General features: G+C 33.8%; 1 protein-coding gene across 1 annotated transcript in view; it reads right to left on the bottom strand.

Annotated features, from left to right (window-relative positions):
• LOC135122895 (dynein axonemal heavy chain 7) overlaps nucleotides 1–24,671 on the bottom strand; it is a 43,525-nt gene that overhangs the window by 1,999 nt on the left and 16,855 nt on the right. The window contains exons 28-41 of the mRNA XM_064047382.1: nucleotides 22,266–22,821; nucleotides 21,757–21,986; nucleotides 21,302–21,710; nucleotides 20,452–21,248; nucleotides 20,113–20,400; nucleotides 19,868–20,059; nucleotides 19,589–19,815; nucleotides 19,355–19,533; nucleotides 19,114–19,304; nucleotides 18,874–19,058; nucleotides 18,408–18,706; nucleotides 13,660–14,031; nucleotides 6,295–6,451; nucleotides 6,075–6,241 (exon numbers count right to left, since the gene is read on the bottom strand). Coding sequence (XP_063903452.1) covers nucleotides 6,075–6,241; nucleotides 6,295–6,451; nucleotides 13,660–14,031; nucleotides 18,408–18,706; nucleotides 18,874–19,058; nucleotides 19,114–19,304; nucleotides 19,355–19,533; nucleotides 19,589–19,815; nucleotides 19,868–20,059; nucleotides 20,113–20,400; nucleotides 20,452–21,248; nucleotides 21,302–21,710; nucleotides 21,757–21,986; nucleotides 22,266–22,821 — 4,249 coding nt within the window. The remainder of the gene's footprint in view (nucleotides 1–6,074; nucleotides 6,242–6,294; nucleotides 6,452–13,659; nucleotides 14,032–18,407; nucleotides 18,707–18,873; nucleotides 19,059–19,113; nucleotides 19,305–19,354; nucleotides 19,534–19,588; nucleotides 19,816–19,867; nucleotides 20,060–20,112; nucleotides 20,401–20,451; nucleotides 21,249–21,301; nucleotides 21,711–21,756; nucleotides 21,987–22,265; nucleotides 22,822–24,671) is intronic.

Raw genomic sequence — 24,671 nt, 5'->3', positions numbered from 1 at the left:
TCTTTACAAGCTGATTCTCAAAATAGCTTATTGATGGTCCCCAACACAAGTTTTCGAAACATTCGGTTTCAAACTCAAATTTTTAGAAATTCTAAAAGTTGTTATATTTCATTTGCTGATTTTGGAGAATTGCTAGGAATTTTCGAAGAAATGAAGCGAAAAGTAAGTTTCAGAGGTCGAAATCTACAAAAAAATCTCTTTGGGTAATTTTCAAAAGTCGAAAAAGCGTCGCAAATTTCGTAAGAGGTGAGTATTTAAAAACGGATATTTTGGAAACGTTGACTAACAATACACAAAAATTCTAAGATCGACAAGCTTATTCTCAAAATATAGGTTAATGGTCCTGGATCCAGATAGATTTTTGAAATATTCAGGATCAAACTCAATTTTTTTACAAATTCTAAAAATTGCCATATTTCATTTGGCGATTTTAGAAAAATTCTAGGAATTTTCAAAAAAATTATACCGTAAGTAAATTTTGGAGGTCGAAATGTATAGAAAATATCTTTAGTTAATTTTCCAAGGTCGGAAAAATCATAAGTAGAATTATTGAAAGTTGCCTTAAAAATTCACAAAAAATTTTAGGACCCGATTTACACGAGCTGATTCGGAAAATATAGTCCCGGATCAAGATTTTCGAAACATTCTCTTTCAAACTCAATTTTTTTAAATTCTAAAAATTGCCATTTTCTTTTGGCGATTTTGGAAAAGTGCTAGGAATTTTCAAAAACTGAAGCCGAAGGTAAATTTTGGAGGCGCAAATGTACGAAAAATCCCTTTAAGTAATTTTGGAAAGTGGTCCATAAAGGGTCGAAAATTTCATAAAAGGGGAGTATTGAAAAATGGAGGTATTGAAAAAGTTGTCTAAAGTTCCATAAAAAATTCTAAGATATAGATTTCGACATGTTGATTCTGAGAATATAAGTTAATGGTCCTGGATGCAGATTTTCGAAATTATCAGTCTCAGACACAATTTTTTAGAAATTGTAAAAAATGGCCATATTTTATTTGGAGATTTTGGAAAATTATACGTATTTTCGAGATCAAAATTGACAAAAAATTCTCTTTAGGTAATTTTTGAAGGTGGTCGATAAAGGGTCGAAAATTTGAGAAGAGGAGAGTATTGAAAAATAATTCTGGAAAAGTTACCAAAAAATCCACAAAAAAATCTAAGACAGGTGGAGGTCGTGACATGCTGATTTTCAAAATATAGCTTATTGGTGGTTCCCAACACAAGTTTTCGAAATATTCGGTTTCTAATCAAAATTTTTAGAAACTGTAATATTTGTCATAGTTCATTTGATGATTTTGAGGAAACGCTAGGAATTTTCGAAGAAATGAAGCGATAAGTAAGTTCTAGAGGTTGAAATCTACAAAAAAATCTCTTTAGGTAATTTTCGATGGTGGTCGAAAAAAGGTCGGAAAATTGATAAGTAAAATTAAAAGTTGAGGGTTTGGAAAAGTTGCCTTAAGAATTCAGACGAGCTGAATTGGAAAATATAGCGTGTTTGCAGTCCCGGATCAAGATTTTCGAAACATTCTGTTTCAAACTCAATTTTTTTAAATGCTAAAAATTGCCATATTCATTTGGCGATTTTGGAAAAGTGCTAGAAATTTTCAAAAAATGAAGCCGAAAGTAAATTTTGAAGGCCGAAATGTACAAGAAAATCTCTTTAGGTAATTTTTTAAGGTGGTCCATAGGGAGTCGAAAATTTCATAAAACGGGAGTGTTGAAATATGGAGGATTAGAAAAGTTGTCTAAAGATCCACAAAAAACTCTAAGCTATAGATCTTAAGATATTGTTTCCGAGAATATAACTTATTAATAGTCACGGATGCAGATTTTCGAAATATTCAGCCTCAAACTCAAATTTATTAGAAATTCTAAAAAAATGGCCATATTTCGTTGGAGATATTGGAAAATTATACGTATTTCGAAATCTAAATTGCCAAAAAGTTCTCTTTAAGTAATTTTCCAAAGTGGCAAATACAGGGTCGAAAATTTCATAAGAGGCATTGAAAAAAGATTTTGGAAATGTTACCAAAAAATCCAGAAAAATTCTAACATATAGGTCTTAACATGCTGGTTCTCAAAATATAGCTTATTGAGGGTCCTCAACACAAGTTTTCGTAATATTCTGTTTCAAACTAAAATTTTTAGAAATTCTAAAACTTGTCATTTCAATTGCTGATTGTTGAGAAACGCTAGGAATTTTCGAAGAAATGAAGCGAAAGGTTAGTTTTAGAGGTCGAAATCTACAAAAAAATCTCTAGGTAATTTTCGAAAGTGGTCGAAAAAGGGTCGAAAATTTCGTAACCGAGGTTTTGGAAACGTTGACTAAAAATCCACAAAAATTCTAAGATCTAAGATCTCGACATAGTGATTCTCAAAATATAGGGTAATGGTCCGGGATGCAGATAGATTTTTGAAATATTCGGGATCAAACACAATTTTTTCACAAACTCTAAAAATTGTCATATTATTCAATATGCTAGAAATTTTCAGCAAGTTATGCCCTAAGTAAATTTTGGAGGTCGAAATATACAGAAAATCTCTTTAGTTAATTTTCGTAGGTGATCGAAAAAAGTCGGACAATTGATTAGTAGAATTGAAGGTAGAGGTTTTGGAAAAGTTGCTTTAAAAATTAACAAGAAATTTTAGGATGTAGATTTACACGAGCTGAATCGGAAAATATCGCGTATTTATAGTCCCGGACCAAGATTTTCGAAACATTCATACTCAATTATTTTTTAATTCTAAGAATTGTCATATTAATTTGGCGATTTTAGAAAAGTACTAGGAATTTTCAAAAAATGAAGCTGAAAGTGAATTTTGGAGGCCGAAATCTACAAAAAAATTTTTTAGGTAATTTCATAAAATAGCAATATTGAAAATTGAGGTATTGGAAAAGTTGTCGAAGATCCACAAAAAATTCTAAGATACAGATCTCGATATGTTAATCGTGAGAATATAACTTGTTAACGGTCGCGGATGCAGATTTTCGAAATATTCAATCTCATACTCAAATTTATTAGAGATTATAAAATAACAAAAAAAATCGTTTGGAGATTTTGGAAAATTATACGTATTTTCGAGATCGAAATTGACAAAAAATTCTCTTTAGCTAATTTTCGAAGATATAAAGAATCGAAAATTTCGTAATAGGGGAGAGTATTGAAAAATTGAGGTTTTTGAAAAGTTGCCAAAACTTTGAGATATGTGTCAAAAAGAGTCCAAAATTTCAAAAGAGGTCGTATTGACAAATTGAGATTTCGGAAAAGTTGCCTAAAAATCGACAAAAAATTCAAGGATACAAATCTCCACGAGCTAATTTGAAAAATATAGCGTGTTTATTGTCCCGGATCAAGATTTTCGAAATTTTAGAATTCCCAAATTTTAGAGAAAATGGAATAAGTCCTTCTAGAATTTTGATTTAATCAATAAAATGACAAAACAATTTAATAAAAGCATTTATAAGTACTCGTAATTTAAGACAAATAGCGATAACGCTTGTCGAAACTTTACACGTGAGAGTGAAACACTGAAACTAAACTAAAGGACATTTTTTGTAATTCACATTTGGTTAATTATAACTTGTGTAGGACTAGGGGAGCCAAAAATTCCTATAGGGGAGGTTCAGCCTCGCCTGGCCTTCCCCTAGATACGGCCCCCTCAAGAGGGTCATGAAACATCAAGAAAATATGAAAGTAGCAAGTCGCCTGATGGACTCGATTACTATACTTCCTTAGCTGATGTTCAATGAGTAAAAATAACCTCTCAGCAATAACTTGAAATCTTGATGTTTATACATCGGAAGAATGTCACGGATGTCAGAGGATTAAAATTATTAAATAAGCCATAATCGAACAAAATGTTCTGAAGATTATTATTATACATAATTCTAATTTAATCATTCTGGGGAAAATTAGAGAGAGGTTAATTTTGTTAAATTTATTTTATCTAATGAAAAAAATTGTGTAGGGTGGTTAGACATATATTTATTTAGATTCCAAATTAAATTGTAGAATGTTAAAATATAACTTTGTTTTTTTTTCCAAAAATCTGGACTGGGTAAAAGTCCAGTATACAATTTTGAGGTGACGTCATCACATTATTTATGGGGATGATTAGACAAAGTTTGGTTAGCGGTTGAGCATCTACATGATATTCATAATACACATAAAATTTTACATAAATCGGTCCAGTAGTTTCGGAGATTTTCCGTCCGAAAAAAAATCGTCACGGACGACGGACAGGCAGACAGACAAATAGATAGACAAACAGGCGGAAACGGCAGACCCACATGATATCAATCAGCCGCATGATGGACTCGGTTACAATATTTCCTTAGCTTACGCTCGAGAAGTAAAAAACAACAATTTACAGCGTTTTTATTAATTTAATCAGCGTCAACTAAATGGTATGTGCCTCAGGACGTTAACATCGTGTTTAAAATCCAGTGTTGAAATGAAAAAACAAAATTTTTTTTTCGTTTGGTATGTCACGGTTTTCTGGTTAATTAATAAAAATTATCGTATTTTTTGATCTGTTTATTCTAAACTTATTACATACATTTTAGTGAATATCTTGAGTGTATGTACAGACGCGACCATAGAAAACTGGACCGCAATATTTGATACAACACTTTCAAATTTTAAAAAATTTCAGCGTTTAATTAATGTTTTTTTTGACAGATCAAATAATTTTGACAAAATCACTGTCCTGTTTTTCAAATCAGAGGTGTACAATATTCAAATTGCTATTATGATATTAAAAAAAAGCAACTAAAACTTTGTTATGTCAAAGTTGTCCAGTTTTCTATGGTCTCCACTCTCCACTGTACATTTAATGTAGTTTCTTAGTAATTGCAGTCAACGACGTCATTACAAAATGTATTTTATTAGAAGTTATGTTTCATAACACATAAAATAATAACGATAAAATTTAAATTGCATTTAATATTGCTGTTAATTTAGGTAAAATAACTTCTAAAATAACGTGAACATCACAAACTAACAAATTGCTCAAAACACAATCCGAGGTATTTTAAGAGTTATCCAATATTCAACAGTTTACCAAGTAGTTGCCTCGAGTTTGCAATTAAACGAGAACATGTTCAAATTCGGTAAAAAAATAATTTACTGGTGCAGCTCTGTGAGTAAAAAGCGATTTTACACATTACAAGCCGCAATAAATTCTCAAGTGACTTTGGGGCTTACTCAGCAATAAATTAAAGCAAAGCCCAAAATTGTGTACATTTTGTACTTAATTATATTTCCGCTATCCCTGAAATTAGTTAACTTAAAATTTGGTTCACGTTTATAAATCACAGAAGATACTAGGTAATAAAATCGTTAGACGTATTGCATACCTCACCTAGACAAATCATCCAGTGTCACACACAACCCCTAATAAAATTCTTATCTAATGTGAGTCTACTAGCTACAGAAAACACAACCTTTCAGAAAACTACACTCACCCGTTCTTTGATCAGCTCCTTTCGTTAGCATAAAAATGAAACAGAAATATTTAATGTTTAAATTCAACAGTTTTTTATGGCTGCATTGGATGTTATAAGCCGGGAAATTTACAACTGAGATGAAACAAATTTAGAAGGCAATTTTTCTGGAAAGAGTAATAAAAAAATTCATTAACATACCTCCAGCTTCCACAAATCCTGATTTGCAATTTAAAAAAACATTGTCAAAAAAATTACACATTTATATAGCCAGCGTGTCTGGCGCTATACTTACGGTCCGGTCCTACACAGCAGCAGGAAAAGAAATAAATCTTCGTTTAGTGTTTAGCGTACCTTCATAGACGTTAAAATTTATTTCTTTCAATAAAATCGGTTCTGCTCGGCCCGAGAAATTTTTAATTAAAAAAATAAATATAAGATGCGTGATTTAAATTTGCCCTAAAACCCGGCCGATTCTCCTCCGCATGGAAAAGAATACTTTTTAATTAGGAAAAAACAATTATTCGTATCGCGGCAGCAAAGAGAATCTAATTAAAAATACCCCCAACTCAATTAAAAACATCCGAACTGAAAAAACATATTATTGTTCATTACCTGCGTGAGCAGAATACTGGTAAACATCAAATTCGTTTCCTGTTGATCTTTCATGATATCCGCGTTTTCGTTCATACCGAACACTTCTGGGTGGGTGATCAAAGGTAACGACTTGGTATACTCCATGAATTCTTCATAATCATCTTTGTTAGGGCAGTAATACTTTTCTGGCAACGGAAGTTTTATTCGCACGAAGAAACAATAATAAGGCACAACTCACTTGTGGGATCAAAAGGGTATTTTGGAGTTTCGACGAGCTCCTTGCAATAAAACTTTCGTAGTATCGTCGAGAGAGTCCTCCGGTCCCAGTCGTCCGTCACTCGGCCTCCGTAGTTGCATTCTCCGGTCAGGTACAACAGGGCATCGTATTGAACGTCCTTAAATTCGATTACGAAAGAGAAAAATTACCTACAGTAAAATACAATGTGTTCTAGTTTCGGAATTGCAAAAATAAACGACTTTCGAAATTTTATGGCCTAGACTGGAAAAAGTGGGGAATGGAAACACATGCAACACGAAATGTAAAGTCTCTTTTATCTAAGACTTGACATATCCTTGTAATGCTTTAAATATTTACACAGGAAAATTGTTTAGTTGATATTTTTGTCCCCTATGGTAAAATTATGAATGTCTTATTTTTATAAAAAATGGATAAAATACCATCTGGCAACAAGGTTTGCCTAAAGATATAGGCGTTGCCAATTTATTTTATAAAAATATGATTTTCTTGTAATCTATGTACATCCACAACATTATTCTTGGATAAAGTAACCTTAAGAGTGTTCGCGATGTTTCAGACAGTGTGTTTAATTTTTTTAAAGCGATATACCTCGTATTTGGACTAAAATCCCATGTATTTAAGATAGGACGCGACCAGACGCACCACTTAATCATACACTGGACATAGGCTGAGACGTTTTTCGGTAGGTCTGCAAGACCTGCTGTTACCACCACAGCGAAATACCGTAGTGGGTAAAAATTGTTCATCATAGCATAAAGTTATATCCAAAATTCTATTTCTAACAAGATTGCAACAGAAGTAATAGAACAATCGGTAATATAATCCTATGAAACATAAAATTCTTATTGCTGTCCCGAAAAATTTCAAAGCAAAAAGAAAACGTGAAAAAAAAAGTCAATGCCTACACTCTGTTACAACATTTCTAAATTTAATTAAAGGTACTACAATTTTTTTAGATGGTGCTGAAAATGTGTTATATTAAATATTTTGTTTTAAATTAAGTTCGTCCATTTCTTGTATTTCACATAATTTTATAGTTGTAAAATTAAGAATGTTCTCATTTTCATCACGCAGCTTTTTAAATTTAGAAATCAGTTGATAACGGTGAAACATGATGATGCAATCTTTCACAAACAATATACCCTGTTTAATCAGTGGAAAATATCACCATATTTAATCGGCAATGGCAATGAAAAACGTAAAATAAGGGCAATTTTTTCCTGAAAAAAAAAAACTAAATATTTCAGTATGTGTTTCGGTATCATAATTAAAAGAAATTGTAGGAAGAAAATCGTTTTCAACGTTTTTTATTTGTGGGAACGAGATTTTCTCTACCTAAATAGTTAACCAGAGTACAAAGAATTTGTTGCTCAATATGTGCAACTGTAAAAAATGGCCTAATCAGTTATATTCAAAATTAAAAAAAATCTTTGTTTTTAGAAGACAATTATCAAAAATCGCTTATTTTCAAATGTGCAAGGTGTTTCATTTAAAGATTACACACCAATACTGTATTTTAATGGAACAGCCTATATATTTTTACAGATTTATTAAATGCTTCAAAAGGTTATTTAGACAGAGCTTCCGTCGGCTCTGAAGTACAATTCAACAAATATAATTTCTCTGAAAAACTATAAAATTTGATTTTGCCAAATTTTATTTATTTTACGATAAGCTCTATGTGTTAAAAAATATAGATAAAATTAGTCACCTTATAAAAAAAAGTGGGCCATGAGGGAATTGAACCAGCTGCCTTCACATAATAGTACGATATTTCTCCACTTCGACTGGTATAAAATATGTTATTATACAATTTGGAGTTTTATAAAATTTAAATCACATTTACTATACAAAATTTTAAGGTGACGTCATCAAATTCTTGGTGGGGATGATCAGACAAATTTTCTGTTACCATCTGTCGCATAAAGAGGTAGATACAGTCGACGGACTGAGGAAAATAGGAGACTTATTGTTTCATACTCTAGGGGTCATAAAACGTCGAAAATATATGAAGATTGCCATTCGTCGGATGGGTCGTATTACAATACTTCGTTATAAGTTACGTTAAGTAAAAAAGAAAAAAAAATCATTTTTTTAACCAGAATGTATTTTCAATATTTTCGAAATTCTAAATCACCTTTTTTCAGAGATTAGAGATTTTTGTTGGGATTTATCTTAACAACAGTACTAAAAATCTATCCGGATAAATCTGAACAAAATCGGTAATTAAAAAGTTGTCTGGAAAATTTCAGATCTCCATCTTTAAAATGGCAGAATTGGAAATTTTTAAACATGAGCGTTTGTTTTACATAAAAATTGATCTAAATTTGTTTTTTTTAGGAACATAAAATAAGCCGATTTTGATTTAATCGGTCTTTAGTCATTAATTTTACTGGGTCACCCTGTGATTACACTGTAAACCACAGTTGTAAACTCATAATATTTTGGAAATTTTAAATAGGATTCATCCACCATAATTTTGAGGTGGAGTCATAGGTTTTGAAGAAGATAAATAGGTAAATTGTCATTGGTGATTTATGATAATCTTAAAATTTTCCAAAATTTCAGAGCATTGAATTTTGCAGTTTCTAAGTTAAATTAAATTGTAAAATGTTATTTTTTCCAAAAATATAGTTGTCTAAAGTAAAATGTCGGATTCATAACCCACAGGAATATAAAAATATGAAATTTTTACAAAATTAAATAGTATCTAATGGGCATGATTTTGAGGTGATATCATAAAATTACTTGGTTAGCGTTTCACCATTTTTTATACACAATATCCATAAAATATATATATAATTTCATAACAAACTGTCTAGTAGTTTCAGAGACAGTCTGTCTAATAAAATCGTCAACAGACTACAGAAGATGACAAAACACAGACAAAATATTGCTTTTGAAAATGTTTTCAAAAAATTCCCAAAAAATCAGTGATATTGATTTCAATGTGCTCATTGCCAGAATATTACCTATTTGTGGTCCTAGGGCAAGATTTTAGACATCGTCCGATTGAAAATCTTTTTTTAAATCCAAAAAATTGCAATATTCGAATCGGTGATTCCGGAAAAATGGTAGAAATTATCCAAGAAATGAGACCGAAACTACTTTCTGTAAATCAAAATCTATAAGAAAATATTTTTAGTTATGTTTTGAAAATGGCTGAAAATTCGCCGAAATTTTGAAATTTTTATTTTGGAAAAGTTTCCAAAATAATTCCAAAAAAAATCAGAGATATAAATTCCGACATGGTGATTGCAAAATTATAGCATATTTATGGTCTCAGGGCAAAATTTTACATTATTCGGCGTGAAAAACTTTTTTTTTTAACCAAAAAGTTGTAATATTCCAATGAGTGATTTTGGAAAAATGGTAGGAGTTATCGAAGAAATGAGACCGTAATTTAATTCCGTAGGTCGAAATCTATAAGAAAGTTATAAAAAAATCGGTTTGGAAACCAATTTTTTTTCCAAAAAATAATATTCCAATGATCGATTCTGGAAAAATGGTAGGAGTTATTGACGAAATGAGACTGCAACTAAATTCTCTAGGTTGAAATCTATAAGAAGATGTCTTTAGTTATGTTTCGAAAGTAGTCGAAAATTTGTTAAAATTTTTAAATTTTGAAAAAAAAATTGTCAAAGAATTCCAAAAAAAATGGGGAGTTCGACGTATTGACTCAAAAATATAGCGTGTTTATGGGGCCAGGGCCAGAAATATTTATTTTGAAAATCAATGTTTTTAAAAATCCAAAAAGCTGCAATATTTAATGAGCGTTTTTGGAAAAATCGAAAAAAATGAGGCCAAAACTAACTTTTGTACAATCGTTTCCAAAAAATTCGGGCAAGATAAGTAAATAAGGTTCTCAGAGATCAACGAAAAGCAATGGGAATATGATTTTCATATCAGTGTCATTTGCCCGATTTTTTTTGGAAACGACTGTAGGTTGAAATCTATAACAAAATGTCATTGGTAAAGTTTCTAAAATGGTCGAAAATTGGCCGCAGTTTTCATACGAGGGAGGTTATTGAAAAATTTGTCAAAAAATCGGCTTTAAGATAACTTTTTTTAAAATCGAAAAAGTTGCAATATTCAAATGGAATAACGATAAGAGTTATCGAAGAAATGAGCCCGAAACTAAACACTTAGGTCGAAATCTATTTTAGTTATCTTTCGAAAATGATCGAAAATTGGCGAAATTTTCGTGGTGGTATTAAAAAATTTTGGTCTTGAAACAGTTGTCAAATAATTCGGTTTGAAAACCGTTTTTTATCTAAAAAATTGTAATATTCCAATAAGCAATTTTCGAAAAATGGTAGGACGTAGGAGATACCGAAGAAATGAGATTGAAACTAAATTCTGTAAGTCGAAATCAGCAAGAAAATGTCTTTAGTTATGTTTCGAAAATGGTTGAAAATTGGCCGAAATTTTGCTTTTGAAAAAGTTGTCAAAAAAATTCAGGGATATCTATATTTGGAATTAATACGTCCTAATCTATTTGGACGTGCCAATTACAAAAATATAGCGTGCTTATGGTTCAAGGACAAGACTTTAGAAGTATTCCATTTAAAAATCTTTTTGAAATGTTTTTAAAAATCCAAAAATTGTAATATTCCAATGAGCGATTCTTGAGAAATGGTAGGAGTTTTCGAAGAAATCAGATCAAAATTATAACTTCTATAGGTAGTATACGCATATGAAACATGTTTTTAAGTACTGTCTTGTTAAAAAAACTATATATATTAAGAGAAAAATATATATTTTAAGTTTCTTGTGAAGAGAAAACTACGTATATTAAGAAAAAAAAAGGGGCAAAATATAAACTCCGCCCACCCGCCCTATCTCAATTCTGATGATTTTTTTTATTCGTCGTTGGTGGAGTTTAATGGCAAAATCCTTATTTTTTTCTATAGTAAACCTCATATACCCGCCTCGATCTCAATGTTATCAATTTTTCATCATCATCGTATTTTCCAGTAAAAATTTACCATTACTAGTTATTGTGATAATGAATGTATTATTTAGTTATTAAATAGGAAAATAATCAATTTTTTTACTATTTTTCCCAGACTCACCAGCTGATTGGTATAGTAGTTCAAAGTAACAATTTCCACTCTACTTAGATGGCACTGCTAATTTTTGAAAGTGGGTAATTTTAATTATTTTAATTTATTTCAATCATCTATTTCGTCGCTGAAAAAAATACAACAACAATCGACATCTGATAAAATTTAATACAGAAACACACCGTCAACCATAATAACAACACACCAATACATTAGTAGATCAATTAGAAAATGGTCATAATTTGCTGGAATTTTCATTTGCATTTGAAAATGTCAAAAAAAAAACACAACAATCAATCCAGTAGTTTCAGACAAAGTCCTGAAGCCTGATAAATAAAATCGCCAACAGACTACAGAAGATGACAAAAGACAGAAACATTTTTTTTTTGAAAATGTTTTCAAAAAAGTCTCAAAAATTCAGGGATATTGATTTCAACATGCTCATTTCCAGAATATTGCATGTTCATGGTCTCGAGACAAGATTTTTAGAAATATTCGGTTTGAAAATATATTTTAATTTTTATAATCCAAAAAATTGAATATTCCAATGGGCGATTCGGAAAAATAGTAAGAGAAGTTATCGCAGAAATAAAATCGAACTAAATTCTGTAGGTCAAAATCTATAAGAACATGTGTTTAGTTATGATTCAAAAAACGAAAACTGTGCCAAATTCTAAGTCTTAAATTTGAAAAAGTTGAAAAAAAATTTCAAAAGATTAGGGATATAAATTTCGATATACTGATTACAAAAAATATTGCATGTTTATGGTCTCATATTCGGTTTGAAAAACTTTTTTTTAAATCCAATCGATTTTGGAATAACGATAGGAGTTATCGAAGAAATGAGAACGAAACTAAATTCTATAGGTTTAAATCTATAAGAAAATTTCTTTAGTTATCTTTAGAAAGTGGTCAAAAATTGGTCGAAATTGTAAAATTTTGCTTTAGAAAAAGTTGTCAAAAAATTAAAAAAAAATCAGGGATGTAGTTTGGAAGTGCTAATTCCAAAAATATAGCGTGTTTATGGTCCCAGGACAAGATTCGATTTGAAAATTAAAGTTTTTAAAAATCTAAAAATTGTAATATTCAAATGAGTGATTCTGGAAAAATGGTAGAAGTTATTTAAGAAATCACGTCGAAATTAACTTCTGTAGGTTGAAATTTATAACAATATGTCATTATTTTTAAGCTCCGAAAATGGTCAGAAATTGGCTGACATTTTCATTTGGCGTTGAAAATGTTATCAAAAAATTCCCACCAATCAATTTTTTCACACAGTACGGGTCATGAAACGTCGAGAAAACAAAATTAACGGTGTCCCGAATGGATCCTACAATAGTCCTTTCCGACCATACGCATGGGAAGTAAAAATGCAAAAATCCATAATCTGATTAAATTTTTACCTTTTTTTTTTTTTTCTAATAAGAATTATAAATTTATCAAAATATATAGGATGTCACGTTTAATAAAATCAACTAAGTATGTTTACTTTCAAACGATGTAAATGGGTTTTAACAGACAGAGTCTGAGGACTTTTTTCACCATCTTGCAATAACACTAAATCGTTGATAAAATTTGTATATTAACGAAGTAGATTAGTTCATTTTTTCTAGGTAGCATGCTGCATCTTAGATAATGAAAATAAAACGATTGTAATCTTTTGGTGTATCACACCGTTTTGTCAAGTGATTTTTGAAAAATATTGTCAATTTACAATAAATCTTGGTGTATTTTTGCTGGTCCAAATTATTGATTAAAAAATATATATTGTAAGACTCGATATTATCGAACATAAAATAGCAATCTTGTAAATTAGTTAGAAAATGTAGAGTAATTGCTTCCAATGTTGCGGATATATGTACTTATAAGATACGTTGCAGGCGTAACAAAAGAAGCAAATGTCAAGCAACAAGGCATTCCAATTTCGAACACACTGCTGTCTTGCGCTTGTTGCCTTTCTCGTTTCAGCGACATCACTGACAAGCAATTGCATATACTCAAACATGTAACCACATTCAAATGCCGCCTCTCCTAACTCAAAAATTGCCGTCCTTTGATATATTCTAACCCACTCTGCGAAAACGCGGACGCCCGTCTGTCACATCCGCCACGACTTTGTCACCATAAATTGCGATCGCAACCAGCAATCCCCGCAATTGCACTTTTCCGCCATCGCTGCGCTCGCCCTTTTTTCAATTTGTACCTTTCAAAACCGTATTCTCGCACCTCTCGCTCGTTTAGAAGCGTGCGAGCCGCTGACCCCCCGCGCCCAGCTCACCTCGTACTCATTGAGAAACATGTGGAGCTGTATCACGCTGATCCTCAGATCAGTTTCGTTGAATTCGTAGGGGATGTTCCAGCCCAGGGGCCCGAATTTCCTCCGTTCTTGCACCGAAGCGTGGAAGAAGCACAAGCCGTACAACAGCCTCTTGAATGGGACGCTCTGCGTGCAGCTCTCGAACCATTCGGGATCCGATATCGGATCGCTCAAATACGATCTTGTTATGTTGGCTCTTAACCCCTTCGGCGGCTCGTTCGTCATCTTAACGCCGTTTTGTAAAACGAGCACGGGAAAGTGATCGGCGGGGTAAGAAGTCAGCCACAAGCGGAAGTCGGGGTGGGTGGAGTCGACGGTTAAGTTCTCGCAGATCTGTGAAATTAATGTTAGATCCCTTTGTTTAATAACTTGCCACACAGGGCTGGCTTCAGACTGGGGGCTGATCTGGAGATGAGATTGTTGGGGTTTATTTCGAGACAAGGCTTTCCCGAACTACGCAATCTTACTGAAGGCTTTGGTCGAGTTAATAATTGTTGTTTACTTCTGCCGAAATTAGAGATATATGGTGTCTGTATTAGTTTATTACTTTTACTAAAATCTGTAATAATGAGACGGAAATAATTTGTTGAATGCAGTGGTTTTAGATCATTTGAATTTGAGGTGAAGAGTGGTGTTGCACAGGGTTCCACACCTGGACGGTTATTATTCACTACATTTTTTAATGATGCTTCGAGATACATTGAGTATCAAACTTTGATTTTAAAATTTCGTGCCGAATTTTCAAGGAAACATACACCGAGTGTCCCAGTTTACCGATTCCTGACTACTGTCTCAGTGAATTTGAAAAAAAATTAAGTTTGACATTTAGAACATGCAACTAATATAAAGAACTTTATAACATGACTATACTGTTTTTAGTTTTTGTGGAAATGCCATCAACTTGCATGTTCATATAGAACGGAATATGTTTTTTAAATGCCTTAAATATATTTTTTATCTTCTCAGTTAACTAGATATATAACTCACTCGGTTTAATACTTTAAAAAAATTTTTAATGACATAAATAAAAAATCGGTCTAAAGATATTTAGACAGAACTTTCCTCGTCCCTAAAGTACACTACAACGAATTTAACTTTTTCTAAAAATTATAAGATTTAATTTTGCGAATTTTATTTTTTGACTCATTCATTAATTTTTTTGGGTCACCCTGTATAAGTAATTCTAAAAAATATGAATGCAAGTGTAGGTTTATCATATTTTGCGCATTTTAGATAGGATTCATTCGACAAAAGTTTGAAATGACGTCATCAATTTTTTGGAGGGGATAAACAGACAATTGTGGTTAAAAATTTACCATACTTACGATAAGTTTAAAACGTCTGCAAGATTTCAGAGCATTTGGTTTTACAGTTTCAAAATTACAAACTGTTGTTATACAATTTTGTTTTGAATGTTTAGGGTAAAAACTGAACGGATTCATAAACTACACGTGTAGGAGTATGTTATTTTATGAAATTTAAGATCCATTTACTACATACAGTTTTGAAGTCATCACATTGTTTTTGGGGGTGATTAGACAAAGTTTTACCATCTGCACGATATTCATAACGCACAAGTAAAATTTGACAACAATTAGTCCGGTAGTTTCGGAGATTATCTGTCTAAGATAAATCGACACAGAAGGCGGACAGACAGACAGACAGAAACGGGAGATCTCTTTTCGTACTCTAGGGGTCATGGCCCCTCGAAAATACATGAAAGCAATCAGGCGCTGGATGGACTCTATTACAATACTTCCTTAAACTACGCTCGGGAGGTAAAAAGGTAAAACTTTGAAATTTGAAAAGGAAAATTAACCCAAAAAAACATTTAAAACAAGTAGGAGTATATTTTTAAAGTTAAATCTTGTTAGGTTTTTCGGAAAAGACTTAATTTTTTTTTAAACAGTGCCGTTAAATTGTTTTTTTTTGTTTTTCAGTGATACAATGCTTGATACGGATTTTCATTTGTTCCATTGTAATATTTCAATAATTAAAAACAAATGGCTCCAGTATAAAAAATCAAAACTGATTCATAAACCACACCTGTAGAAGTATGTTGTTTTATAAAATTTAAGTAACATTTACTACGATAAATTTTGAGTTGACGTCATCACATCGTTAGTGGTGATGACTAGACAAATTTTGGCTGGCATTTCAGCATCTCCACGATATTCTTAAAATACGTGTAAAATTTGACAACAACCGGTACTGTAGTTTCGGAAAGACATACGGCGAACAGACAGACCGTTAGACAGACAGACGCAAACGGGTCATCTATTTTTTCGTTCAAGTCATGACTCCTCGAGAATACATGGAATTGGCCGATCGCTAGATGGACTCGATTACAATACTTCCTTAGACTACTCTCGGAAAGTAAAAATGTAAAAGTTTGAAATTTAGAAAAGAAAATTTACTCAAAAAACATTTAAAACGAGTATATTTTTAAAATTAAATCTTGTTAGGTTTTCCGGAAAAGACTTTTTTTTTTAACAGTGTCGTTAAATAGATTTTTTTTATTTTTCAATGATACAATACTTGATGCGGATTTTCATTTGTTCCACTGTCATATTTCTATAATTAATAATAAATGGCTTAAGGTTATTTAGACACAAATTTCTTTGCTCCTGCAGTACATTACAAGTTATCCAGGTTTTTCGAGAAATTATAAAATTTAATTTTGTCCATTATATTTTCTTTATGATAACCTTCATAAAGTAAAATATGCCAGGATAAAAAATCAAAACTCATTCATAAACCACACGTGTACGTTATTTTATAAAATTTAAATAACATTTACTATAACAAATTTTGAAGTGACGTCATCACATCGCTAGTGGGGACGATTAAACAAATTATGGCTGGCATTTCGACATATATAGGACATTCTTAAAATCCATGTAAAATTTAACAACCATCGATCCGGTAGTTTCGAAGATTATCTGTCTAACATAAATCAACATAAACGGCGAACCGATAGACAGACAGACGGAAACGGAAGACGTAGTTTTTCGTACTCTAAGGGTCATGACACCTCGAGAACGCATGCAAGTAGCCAATCGCCCGATGGACTCGATTACAATACTTCTTTAGTATACGCTGTGGAAGTAAAAAAGCAAAAGTTTGAAATTTGGAAAGGCAAATTAATCCAAAAAACCATTTAAAGCGAATATCTTTTCAAAGTTAAGTCTTGTGAGGTTTTCCGGAAAAGACTTTTTTTCAAACAGAATGCGGGTAGGTTTTTTTTTATTTTTCAATCATACATATTTGATACGGATTGTCATTGGTTACACTGTAATATTTCGATTATTAAAAAGAATGGTTTAAATTTAGACAAAACTTTCATGCTCCAGAAGTACAGTGATCTATTTTTTCGAACTCTAGGGGTCATGAAACGTCGAGAAACTTGAAAGTAGCCAATCTCCGGATGTTGTGAAAATTAAAACCAACAAAAAAACCCGAACGGAGTGTTAAAAAAATATTGCTATTTGAAAAGAAAATGGTGATGTCATTTCCGAGAAACCAAAGGCGACATAGTGCTATAATTTATTTCATAAAGAGGCGAAAATTTTGCAACTCATAACACTCAATTCTATGTTAACTAGTCCACTCTTGTAAAAAATATGCTATAACAATATATATATTTTGTGATGTACGTCTACAATAAACCTAAAATTTAAGTAACAACTGATATGTGGAACGCTACATACTTAACTTCACTTTTTCGTATAATAAAATGAACGCTATTGAACTTCAACTTGATGACTTTTTCAATTGAACACCCGTTATATATAGATTTATTTGTGTTAATTGACTTCTAAATTTCTGTTTTTCTAATAACTGAAATATTAATAGTGGGACGCGTAAATCAGAATATCCGGCATATATAAATGTTTTGATGTGGACAATGGATAATATTCGAACTACACATTATGTTCCTACAATTTCCGAACAATTAATGAAGCAATTTTTTAATCAAAAAAGAAATTGCCAGTTATTATTTTCTTCCTAATTTCCAAAAATTTAAAATAGATTGTTAAAACAAGAATCATATTTGATCTTCGAAATTATTTTAACTTAGTTATTAAATTTTGAAGATGATGTAAATTCCAAGCAAAATTTACTTAGAAAAATTCTGAGCTGACGTCCTTAAATTTTTAGTGGGGATTAACGCATACATTTTGGTTAAGATTATGCAGTCCATATGATATCTTAAAATATATCTAAAATTTCACTCTGGCCAGTACAAGGATTATTTGTTTAATAAAACCGTCTATAAAAACACCAAGAAATAGACGGACGACAAACATTTTCGTATTCTACAAGCTGTTAAAACGTTATAAAAATGAAATCAGACATTTGTCAAGAGAACCCCGTTGCAACTCTTCCACAGAAAGTAAAAATTATACAGGATGTTTCATTTTAATCGATCGACCGAAACACTTATTTTAATTGTCACCTGTTTTGTAGTGTACTTTTTATTTTCATTTTGTCAGATTTTTCATATCAAACTGTTAACAAAATTCAAGCGTCAGTCTTTTTGCTGAGGACCGCATTTGAACACTATTTTATTTTACTACAATTTTCAGTATTTTATTTAAATTATGCAGGGTGCTGTATAAACCCTAGCGTCTATAGGGGATCGCAATTTACCAGTTTTCCTCAGAGCGCATGTCAGTCTGACGCCGGCCCTGTCTCCACGCACTCACCCTCTCGAGCGTCGGCATGAAACTTTGCGCCAAGTGACAGTTCTGGAGGACCACCCAAGTTCCATTCCTGATCCCTTCGTCGATCAATTTCACGGCGATGGGCCCTTGGCCTTGCCCCAGCGATAACGCGAATAATCGAGCCGCTCCGAACCCTTGATCATCCGCGAATTTGAGTAGGAGTGTCATAGGATCAGCCCCGGGGGTCAAAACGAAAATCAGAGGGATGCAACAGTGGGAATCCGTAAACGACGAATACAGGTCGAAGGGAGGCGGCTCGATGAAGCTCTTGCCTAAGTTCTCTGCGAAAATATCGATTCGGTAAAACGGCATTATCTCACGAAGGAATTTTTTCAAACACAAATGATATATCATGGTTTGCTGTTTCTGGCACCTCGATCGATAAAGTCGAGATATGTTATTTAAATTCTAAATTGTTGATACGATTAAACTTAAATAAAACACCTACCGTGGACAAATGATTGGATGGCTGGGATTACTTTGTCGAACCTCATACATCGCAGAACTAAAATTCTTTGAAAAGAGGAAAGTTTGGTGTGCCAGGAATCTGGCAACGGAAAGTTCTGAGGTTCGCCGGAGTCGAACAGTTCCTTCCATTTGTCTAAATTGTTAATAAAACTGTCTTTTATACCCCTGTAAGCAATGATTGGAAGCCCTGAGACGATTATGAGTATTAATCACGTCTCACCTAAAGGCTGGGTACTCGTCGAGTCTGCACAGTTCATCCCAGGATTTAGTTACCAACCAGTTGGAGGGATTTACATTGGGATTATCTAACCCGACACCTCCCGTTAAGAGAAACATCCATTCTGGCAGATCGATCTTGTCCTGACTTTTTAGTAGATTGATGTTTAACAAAAGTGAAAATAAAAGTTTATCCTGAAAGTGACAGTAGTGTAAAAATGGAAAGCACACAATAAAGTCTTTACTTTCTCAAATAAACTGCGGCATATATTCACGTACAGAGAATACGTGAAAAATTTTTCTAAATCGGCTAGTCGTTCTGTTACGTCGTCAACTTTTTCTGTATTGTCGATGGCTGCTTTAAACAAGTTCATAAACCACACGAGTGAGTATTGATACATAGGATCAATATTTGCCAACTCAACTGGAAACGCCAAAGTCGAGAAAGAAAAGAGAAAATAATGAGCACGATTTGTTACCAATAGTAAAAAATAATATCGTGGAATGTGCAGCTATTGGCTTGTACTCCATTCTTGCTTTATCAATCTGCTGCTCGGTGACTTCTGCAACGGACTGTTTAGCAGCGATCTCATTCGACAAAGTTTTCGAAGAACTTAGAATTTGTACGGCAGTCTCATCCTCCAAGATATTGCCTTCCGATGTGCTTAAAACTTCCAAGATTTTATCTTCAATCTCCTTTAAGGCGCTGGAGACTAACGTTAATGACGTAAACAGTTAGTTAAGGAAAATGCAAATACCGCTTATTTTCAGCTCCTTGGATAATGAGGGAGTTTTTTTCTGCCTCTAAGTCAGGTCTCTCCTTCGCCACCGTAATACCCAGAAGTTGATCTTCAAGACCAACCGAAGTAATCATGAAATTGACTAAAGTCACTTTCACTGCTACTTCTGGAAGGTAATGTGGGTTTCTCAGTTTTGTCGTTATATATAATCTGAAAGAAATCAATCTTCGTCACAAGTGTAAAGTAATAGGTTAGGATTGTACTTGAAATCGGGATTATATTCCACAACTGAGTCCCCTAATTTGAGACAAAGCGCACCGCTTTGTTTGAATACCTGCTGCGCCAATACAGGCTCAAGAATCGGGTCTAATTCTTCCCCTATGTTCTCCAAAAGCACCGGTTGTCCAAACTGAATCGCGTTCTCAAGAATTCTGACATAATCCGGTTGATTTAATCGTATTATCGCCAGATTCTGCGATTTCTCCATGTTTTTCACCCATTTGTTCGCTTGGCCTTGCGGATCAATCATCAGAGCGTACCTTCGAGCATTTCTGTCAACAAAGCAGCATTAAAACTGCATTAAGGCGACATAAATGAATTACTTTATGATAATTCCGTTGTCGATACTAAAGCTGTCGGATGGTAAACCGAAAATGTTCCACTGTCGAATTTCCACAGGTTCTCCAAGTGTAGTCGTCAGAGAAAAGTCCGGCGAGCAAACTATATTAAATCCCTGTAAAGCTGCAATCCACTCACCAATTTGTTTCAGTCGAAACTGGTACGTAAATGGTCCCAAATATGCCACAACCCCGGCAGCAATTAAAATATCGCCGGTTAACATATAGTATTTCTCCCCTAGCATTTTGGCCGTGGCCATCCACCTAGTTTTCTCGCCACCCAAGCCTCCAATCAGTTCTTCGGCGCGATGGAGCTTCAGTTGACACAGATTCACTTCGTCAGTCAAACTCTGGAACTTTTTATTTTCGGCATCTAGCAAGGCTTCGAGCTTGGCAACTTTTTCCCGGGCTTCTCGTAGTTGTTGTCTTTTAACTTCTAGTTTGGTCATAGCAGTGTTGAATTCGTCTTCAGCCGCAGCTAAGGCTATTTTCTTAGGGGCCACTACTTTTGCCACTTTGTCGTACTTGGAGATGGCTATCACCCACTTGGACAGACCTTCAGCAGCGGTTGACGCCACCTTAATTTTTTCGGGGTCGAAGCTTTCGTCGTTTAGAATCTTGTCGCTTAGTTTTGCCATGACTTTCACCGGGATGTTGTCTTTGTCGAAGTTTATTAAACTGTCGAGGAATTTCATGTCGCCGAGAACTTTCAAGGAAGGTCCCCAGTAGTCTTCGTAGGTGCCTATACCACTTGGTAGGGGTAGTTTTTGAGGTTTGATGTCCTAAAATAATAAACATGGGAATACTTCCTAGGAACTTTCTTAAAAATCTTTACCTTCAATATACACACAGCTTCCATAACTAGTCGCACTCCTTTGGGAGGACTCTTCATGGTCTTCACAACCGCAATATCAGCAGTCGTGAGGGTGTTCAGAGCCGCTAAAGCGGCATTCAAAATAGGCATAGCTTCGGCTAGATTGGCGTCACATTCGTCTTTAATAGCTTGGGCTTTTTGAGCTTGTTCATTAGCCACGGCTTCATCCGCCATTACTACTTTTTCAACTTCGGCTGCTTCAGCCGATTCGGCTTCCACTTTCTTCATGGTTTCTGCAACTTTGGCTGCGGCTTCTACCAGAGCCGGTTGAAGAGTTTCCAACGCCTTTTGCATGATGGCTATTTGGGAACCGGCGTGATCCAGCTTTTCCAAACCTACCTCGTAGCGCTTTTTTCCAACCAGCACCTCCCTAGAACAACGCTCGTAAAAGAAAATTGATGGTTTTCGCTACTTACTGTCTCTTCTTGTTGAGAAAAGTTTTAAACGTGCTTATTAGCTCCAAATACGACGTCGGCGTGACGTAGTTATAGCGCTGCAGTCGTACGTGATACTCGACGGAAAGTTCTTGCGTTGTCGTATGGAACATTTGACACATGTCGATGCAGACCTCGCGCTCTCTGGTCTCCATTTCAATTTCTCCGAGGAAACGCGTCGCGACGGCTAAAAGAGCGTCCTCGGGCCACGTCTAAAACGACATTCATGATTAGCGAAACGTCTGAAAACTGATTTGCTACATAAACCAGATATTGCTCGAGCGATTTTCGCCTTTATTGTTCAGTGGTGATTTCGCGCACCAGCATAGTTTAGACAGGAAAATCAATACTACTACTAGGTAACACCCTTTTTAATATAGAGAAGGATTTATTGTCAAATTGTCGCGTTGTTTAATAATAAAGTCGAAAACCTCTCGTGCCTGGTTTATGCGGCAAACCAGTTCCCATTCGTCGCGTCTTAAACGATTTACTTGGAACCAGTCGATCGTGCAACAATTGACAATAGCGGGGAATTTTCTGATCCTCGTCCTGAAGCTGTCCCCAATCGGGCTCATCGCCAAGACGACGTGTAATTGTTCCTTAACTATTTGTATGAAGAAGTTGTACAAAGCTGGAGGACTCCCGTCCGTCTGTAAGGATTTATCCCTTTGCCTATCCAACTGTCGCATCTTCTCGCACAGTTCGACGCGCTCCTCTCCTGTAAATATATTTGGAACTTCGCCTGAATTCATCAAATTGCTGATGTCCTCCAGAAATCCCTCTTCTTTTATCTGGGAGTCGGTGAATAGGAAAACCCCGTGTTGATCCGAGGCGCTCGCTTTGCGTAATATCACTTTAACGTCCTCCCTCCACTCGATGGTCGTGTAAGACCTGGTGATCTCCACTTGGAACAATTCGTATTCGGAAATGTGGGCCGCAAGACGAGTGAGCGATTGCCTCCCGGAGCCCCCCACGCCGACGCAAAGGCCGTGACTCCGAGGCTGCTTCAATATCCGACATAACTTTGATAAATGTTCGATCGCAAATCTGGAATGACATTGCGAAGACTGATAGAACCTCAGCATTGGTGAAAGACGACGGAGAGAAGCTACAATGTAGCGAGGGTCGTTCATTATGGCGTCTTTAAGATGTCTTTCAGTGCTATGCAATGAATTATCAGTCATTCAGAACAGAGCACTGAAAGAGATATTCGGAAGATAAAATAAGATGGAAGGTCCTGTATTTGCATGTATTAGTGGAAGGTAACGTGATTTATGCTACAGATTTTATTCAGGTTACCTTTTTTGAAATCGGTATCACACGAAACAGCAACAGCGTATTCATTGTACCGTAGAATAAATTATATTTTACTTAGTAAACAGTAATATAAAACCTGTATTCTATGACAATTAATTAACGCGTACTCAGATCTAGCCTGTTTGGTGCTATTCTATACACACTGTTCGAGAAACTTATGAACAAAATGACATAAAAATCAAAATAAGAAACTATTATCTTTTGGAACTCAAAACTTAAAAGAAAAAAGGGAAATATATTTCAGAGAAGGAATAAACAGATTTATTGTCTAAGCACACGAAGATTTTATATTTATGAAGGTAAAATCAATATGACATTTAATATTTAGTTATTTTTCACAACCCATTTTCATTTTGACAGATAAACTTGATTATCGGGAAAGGGATCATTTGACGTTGTAAAGAATTAAACAACATAACTATTGACGATTTTGAGGACAAATGCGATGTTTTATTAATCAAAATTCTAAATTCGAAAACCCACATCGCAAAAACATTTACTATTACAGATTATGATCAATACAGAGCGGATTATATGCAATTTGTATATCCCGTATTTTTGGTATGATAAATAAATACTTTAGTATATGTCGGAATTATCATCTTTTAAATTGATTGACATAGATTAATTATTGCATTTTTTTGCATATTTCAACAATCCATGGCATGTTTTGTCGGTTTGAGCATATGTATGCAGATTATTATATGTTTTACTTTGTCATTTGACAAAAATCCAAATTAGCTCTTTCCCTAAAATACTCAAAAAATTCAAAGTTAGGTTTACTATTATTATAGCCAGGCTTTCTAGAAGGTCGCCCTAAATGGTTTATTAGGAGACTACAAAATTTATTTATGATTTTCATTTGGCGAAAGTCTAAGAGCATCTGAACATCTATTTGGGTTTTTCTAGTATTTTTCAAAATAGATGTACTTGAAAATGTGTTTGTTCCTGTTTGATTTGTAAGTAAGCGAAGAAAAATGTTGCTGCCCCGGTGAGAATCGAATCACACGTTTCCCGCTTGCCGGGCGGGTGCCCTGACCACTAGACTACAGACCCGCTTATCTTTCTTCGCTTATTACTACTTATTATTGTGTCGTCGCAGATTTATAAAGTTAATTTGTCTTAAGTCATTAAGGTTAACGAGGTAGATGTCGACTGAGCATACAGTATTTCACACCTAATATTGGAAAGTAAAGAGAGGGAAAATAATTTGAACAAATATTTCTAGTTCATTCATAACCTGACATTAAAGAAGGCCGGTGGTAGTAAATTTTATGAAAAATGCCCAAAGTGAAAACAACTTTAATAAAAAATGTAATGTAAGTAAACGGTAAGTTTTAATTATCACAGCATGTTTCAACGCGACTTCATATAAAGGAGTGTCAAAATCTCCACGAAACAAAACTAAAGAATCTACTGCCAGCTCATCAAAGAAAAGTGAATAGCAAGTATTTAATTCAGATTTATGTAAAGGGATACTTAGTGCCGATAGTCCACCTAAAAAGTTGTGCAAGACCCTTGTTTCAAAGCGTTTTTAGAAAAATATTGTAAAAATGTTATACGGGACCAAAATACGATAA

The sequence above is a fragment of the Zophobas morio genome, unplaced genomic scaffold (assembly GCF_036711695.1).
Source record: "Zophobas morio isolate AGI-343-1 ecotype UQ-CSIRO unplaced genomic scaffold, CSIRO_AGI_Zmor_V1 ptg000005l, whole genome shotgun sequence".
Classification (NCBI taxonomy): domain Eukaryota; kingdom Metazoa; phylum Arthropoda; class Insecta; order Coleoptera; family Tenebrionidae; genus Zophobas; species Zophobas morio.
This window is presented reverse-complemented; position numbering and strand designations above follow the sequence as displayed.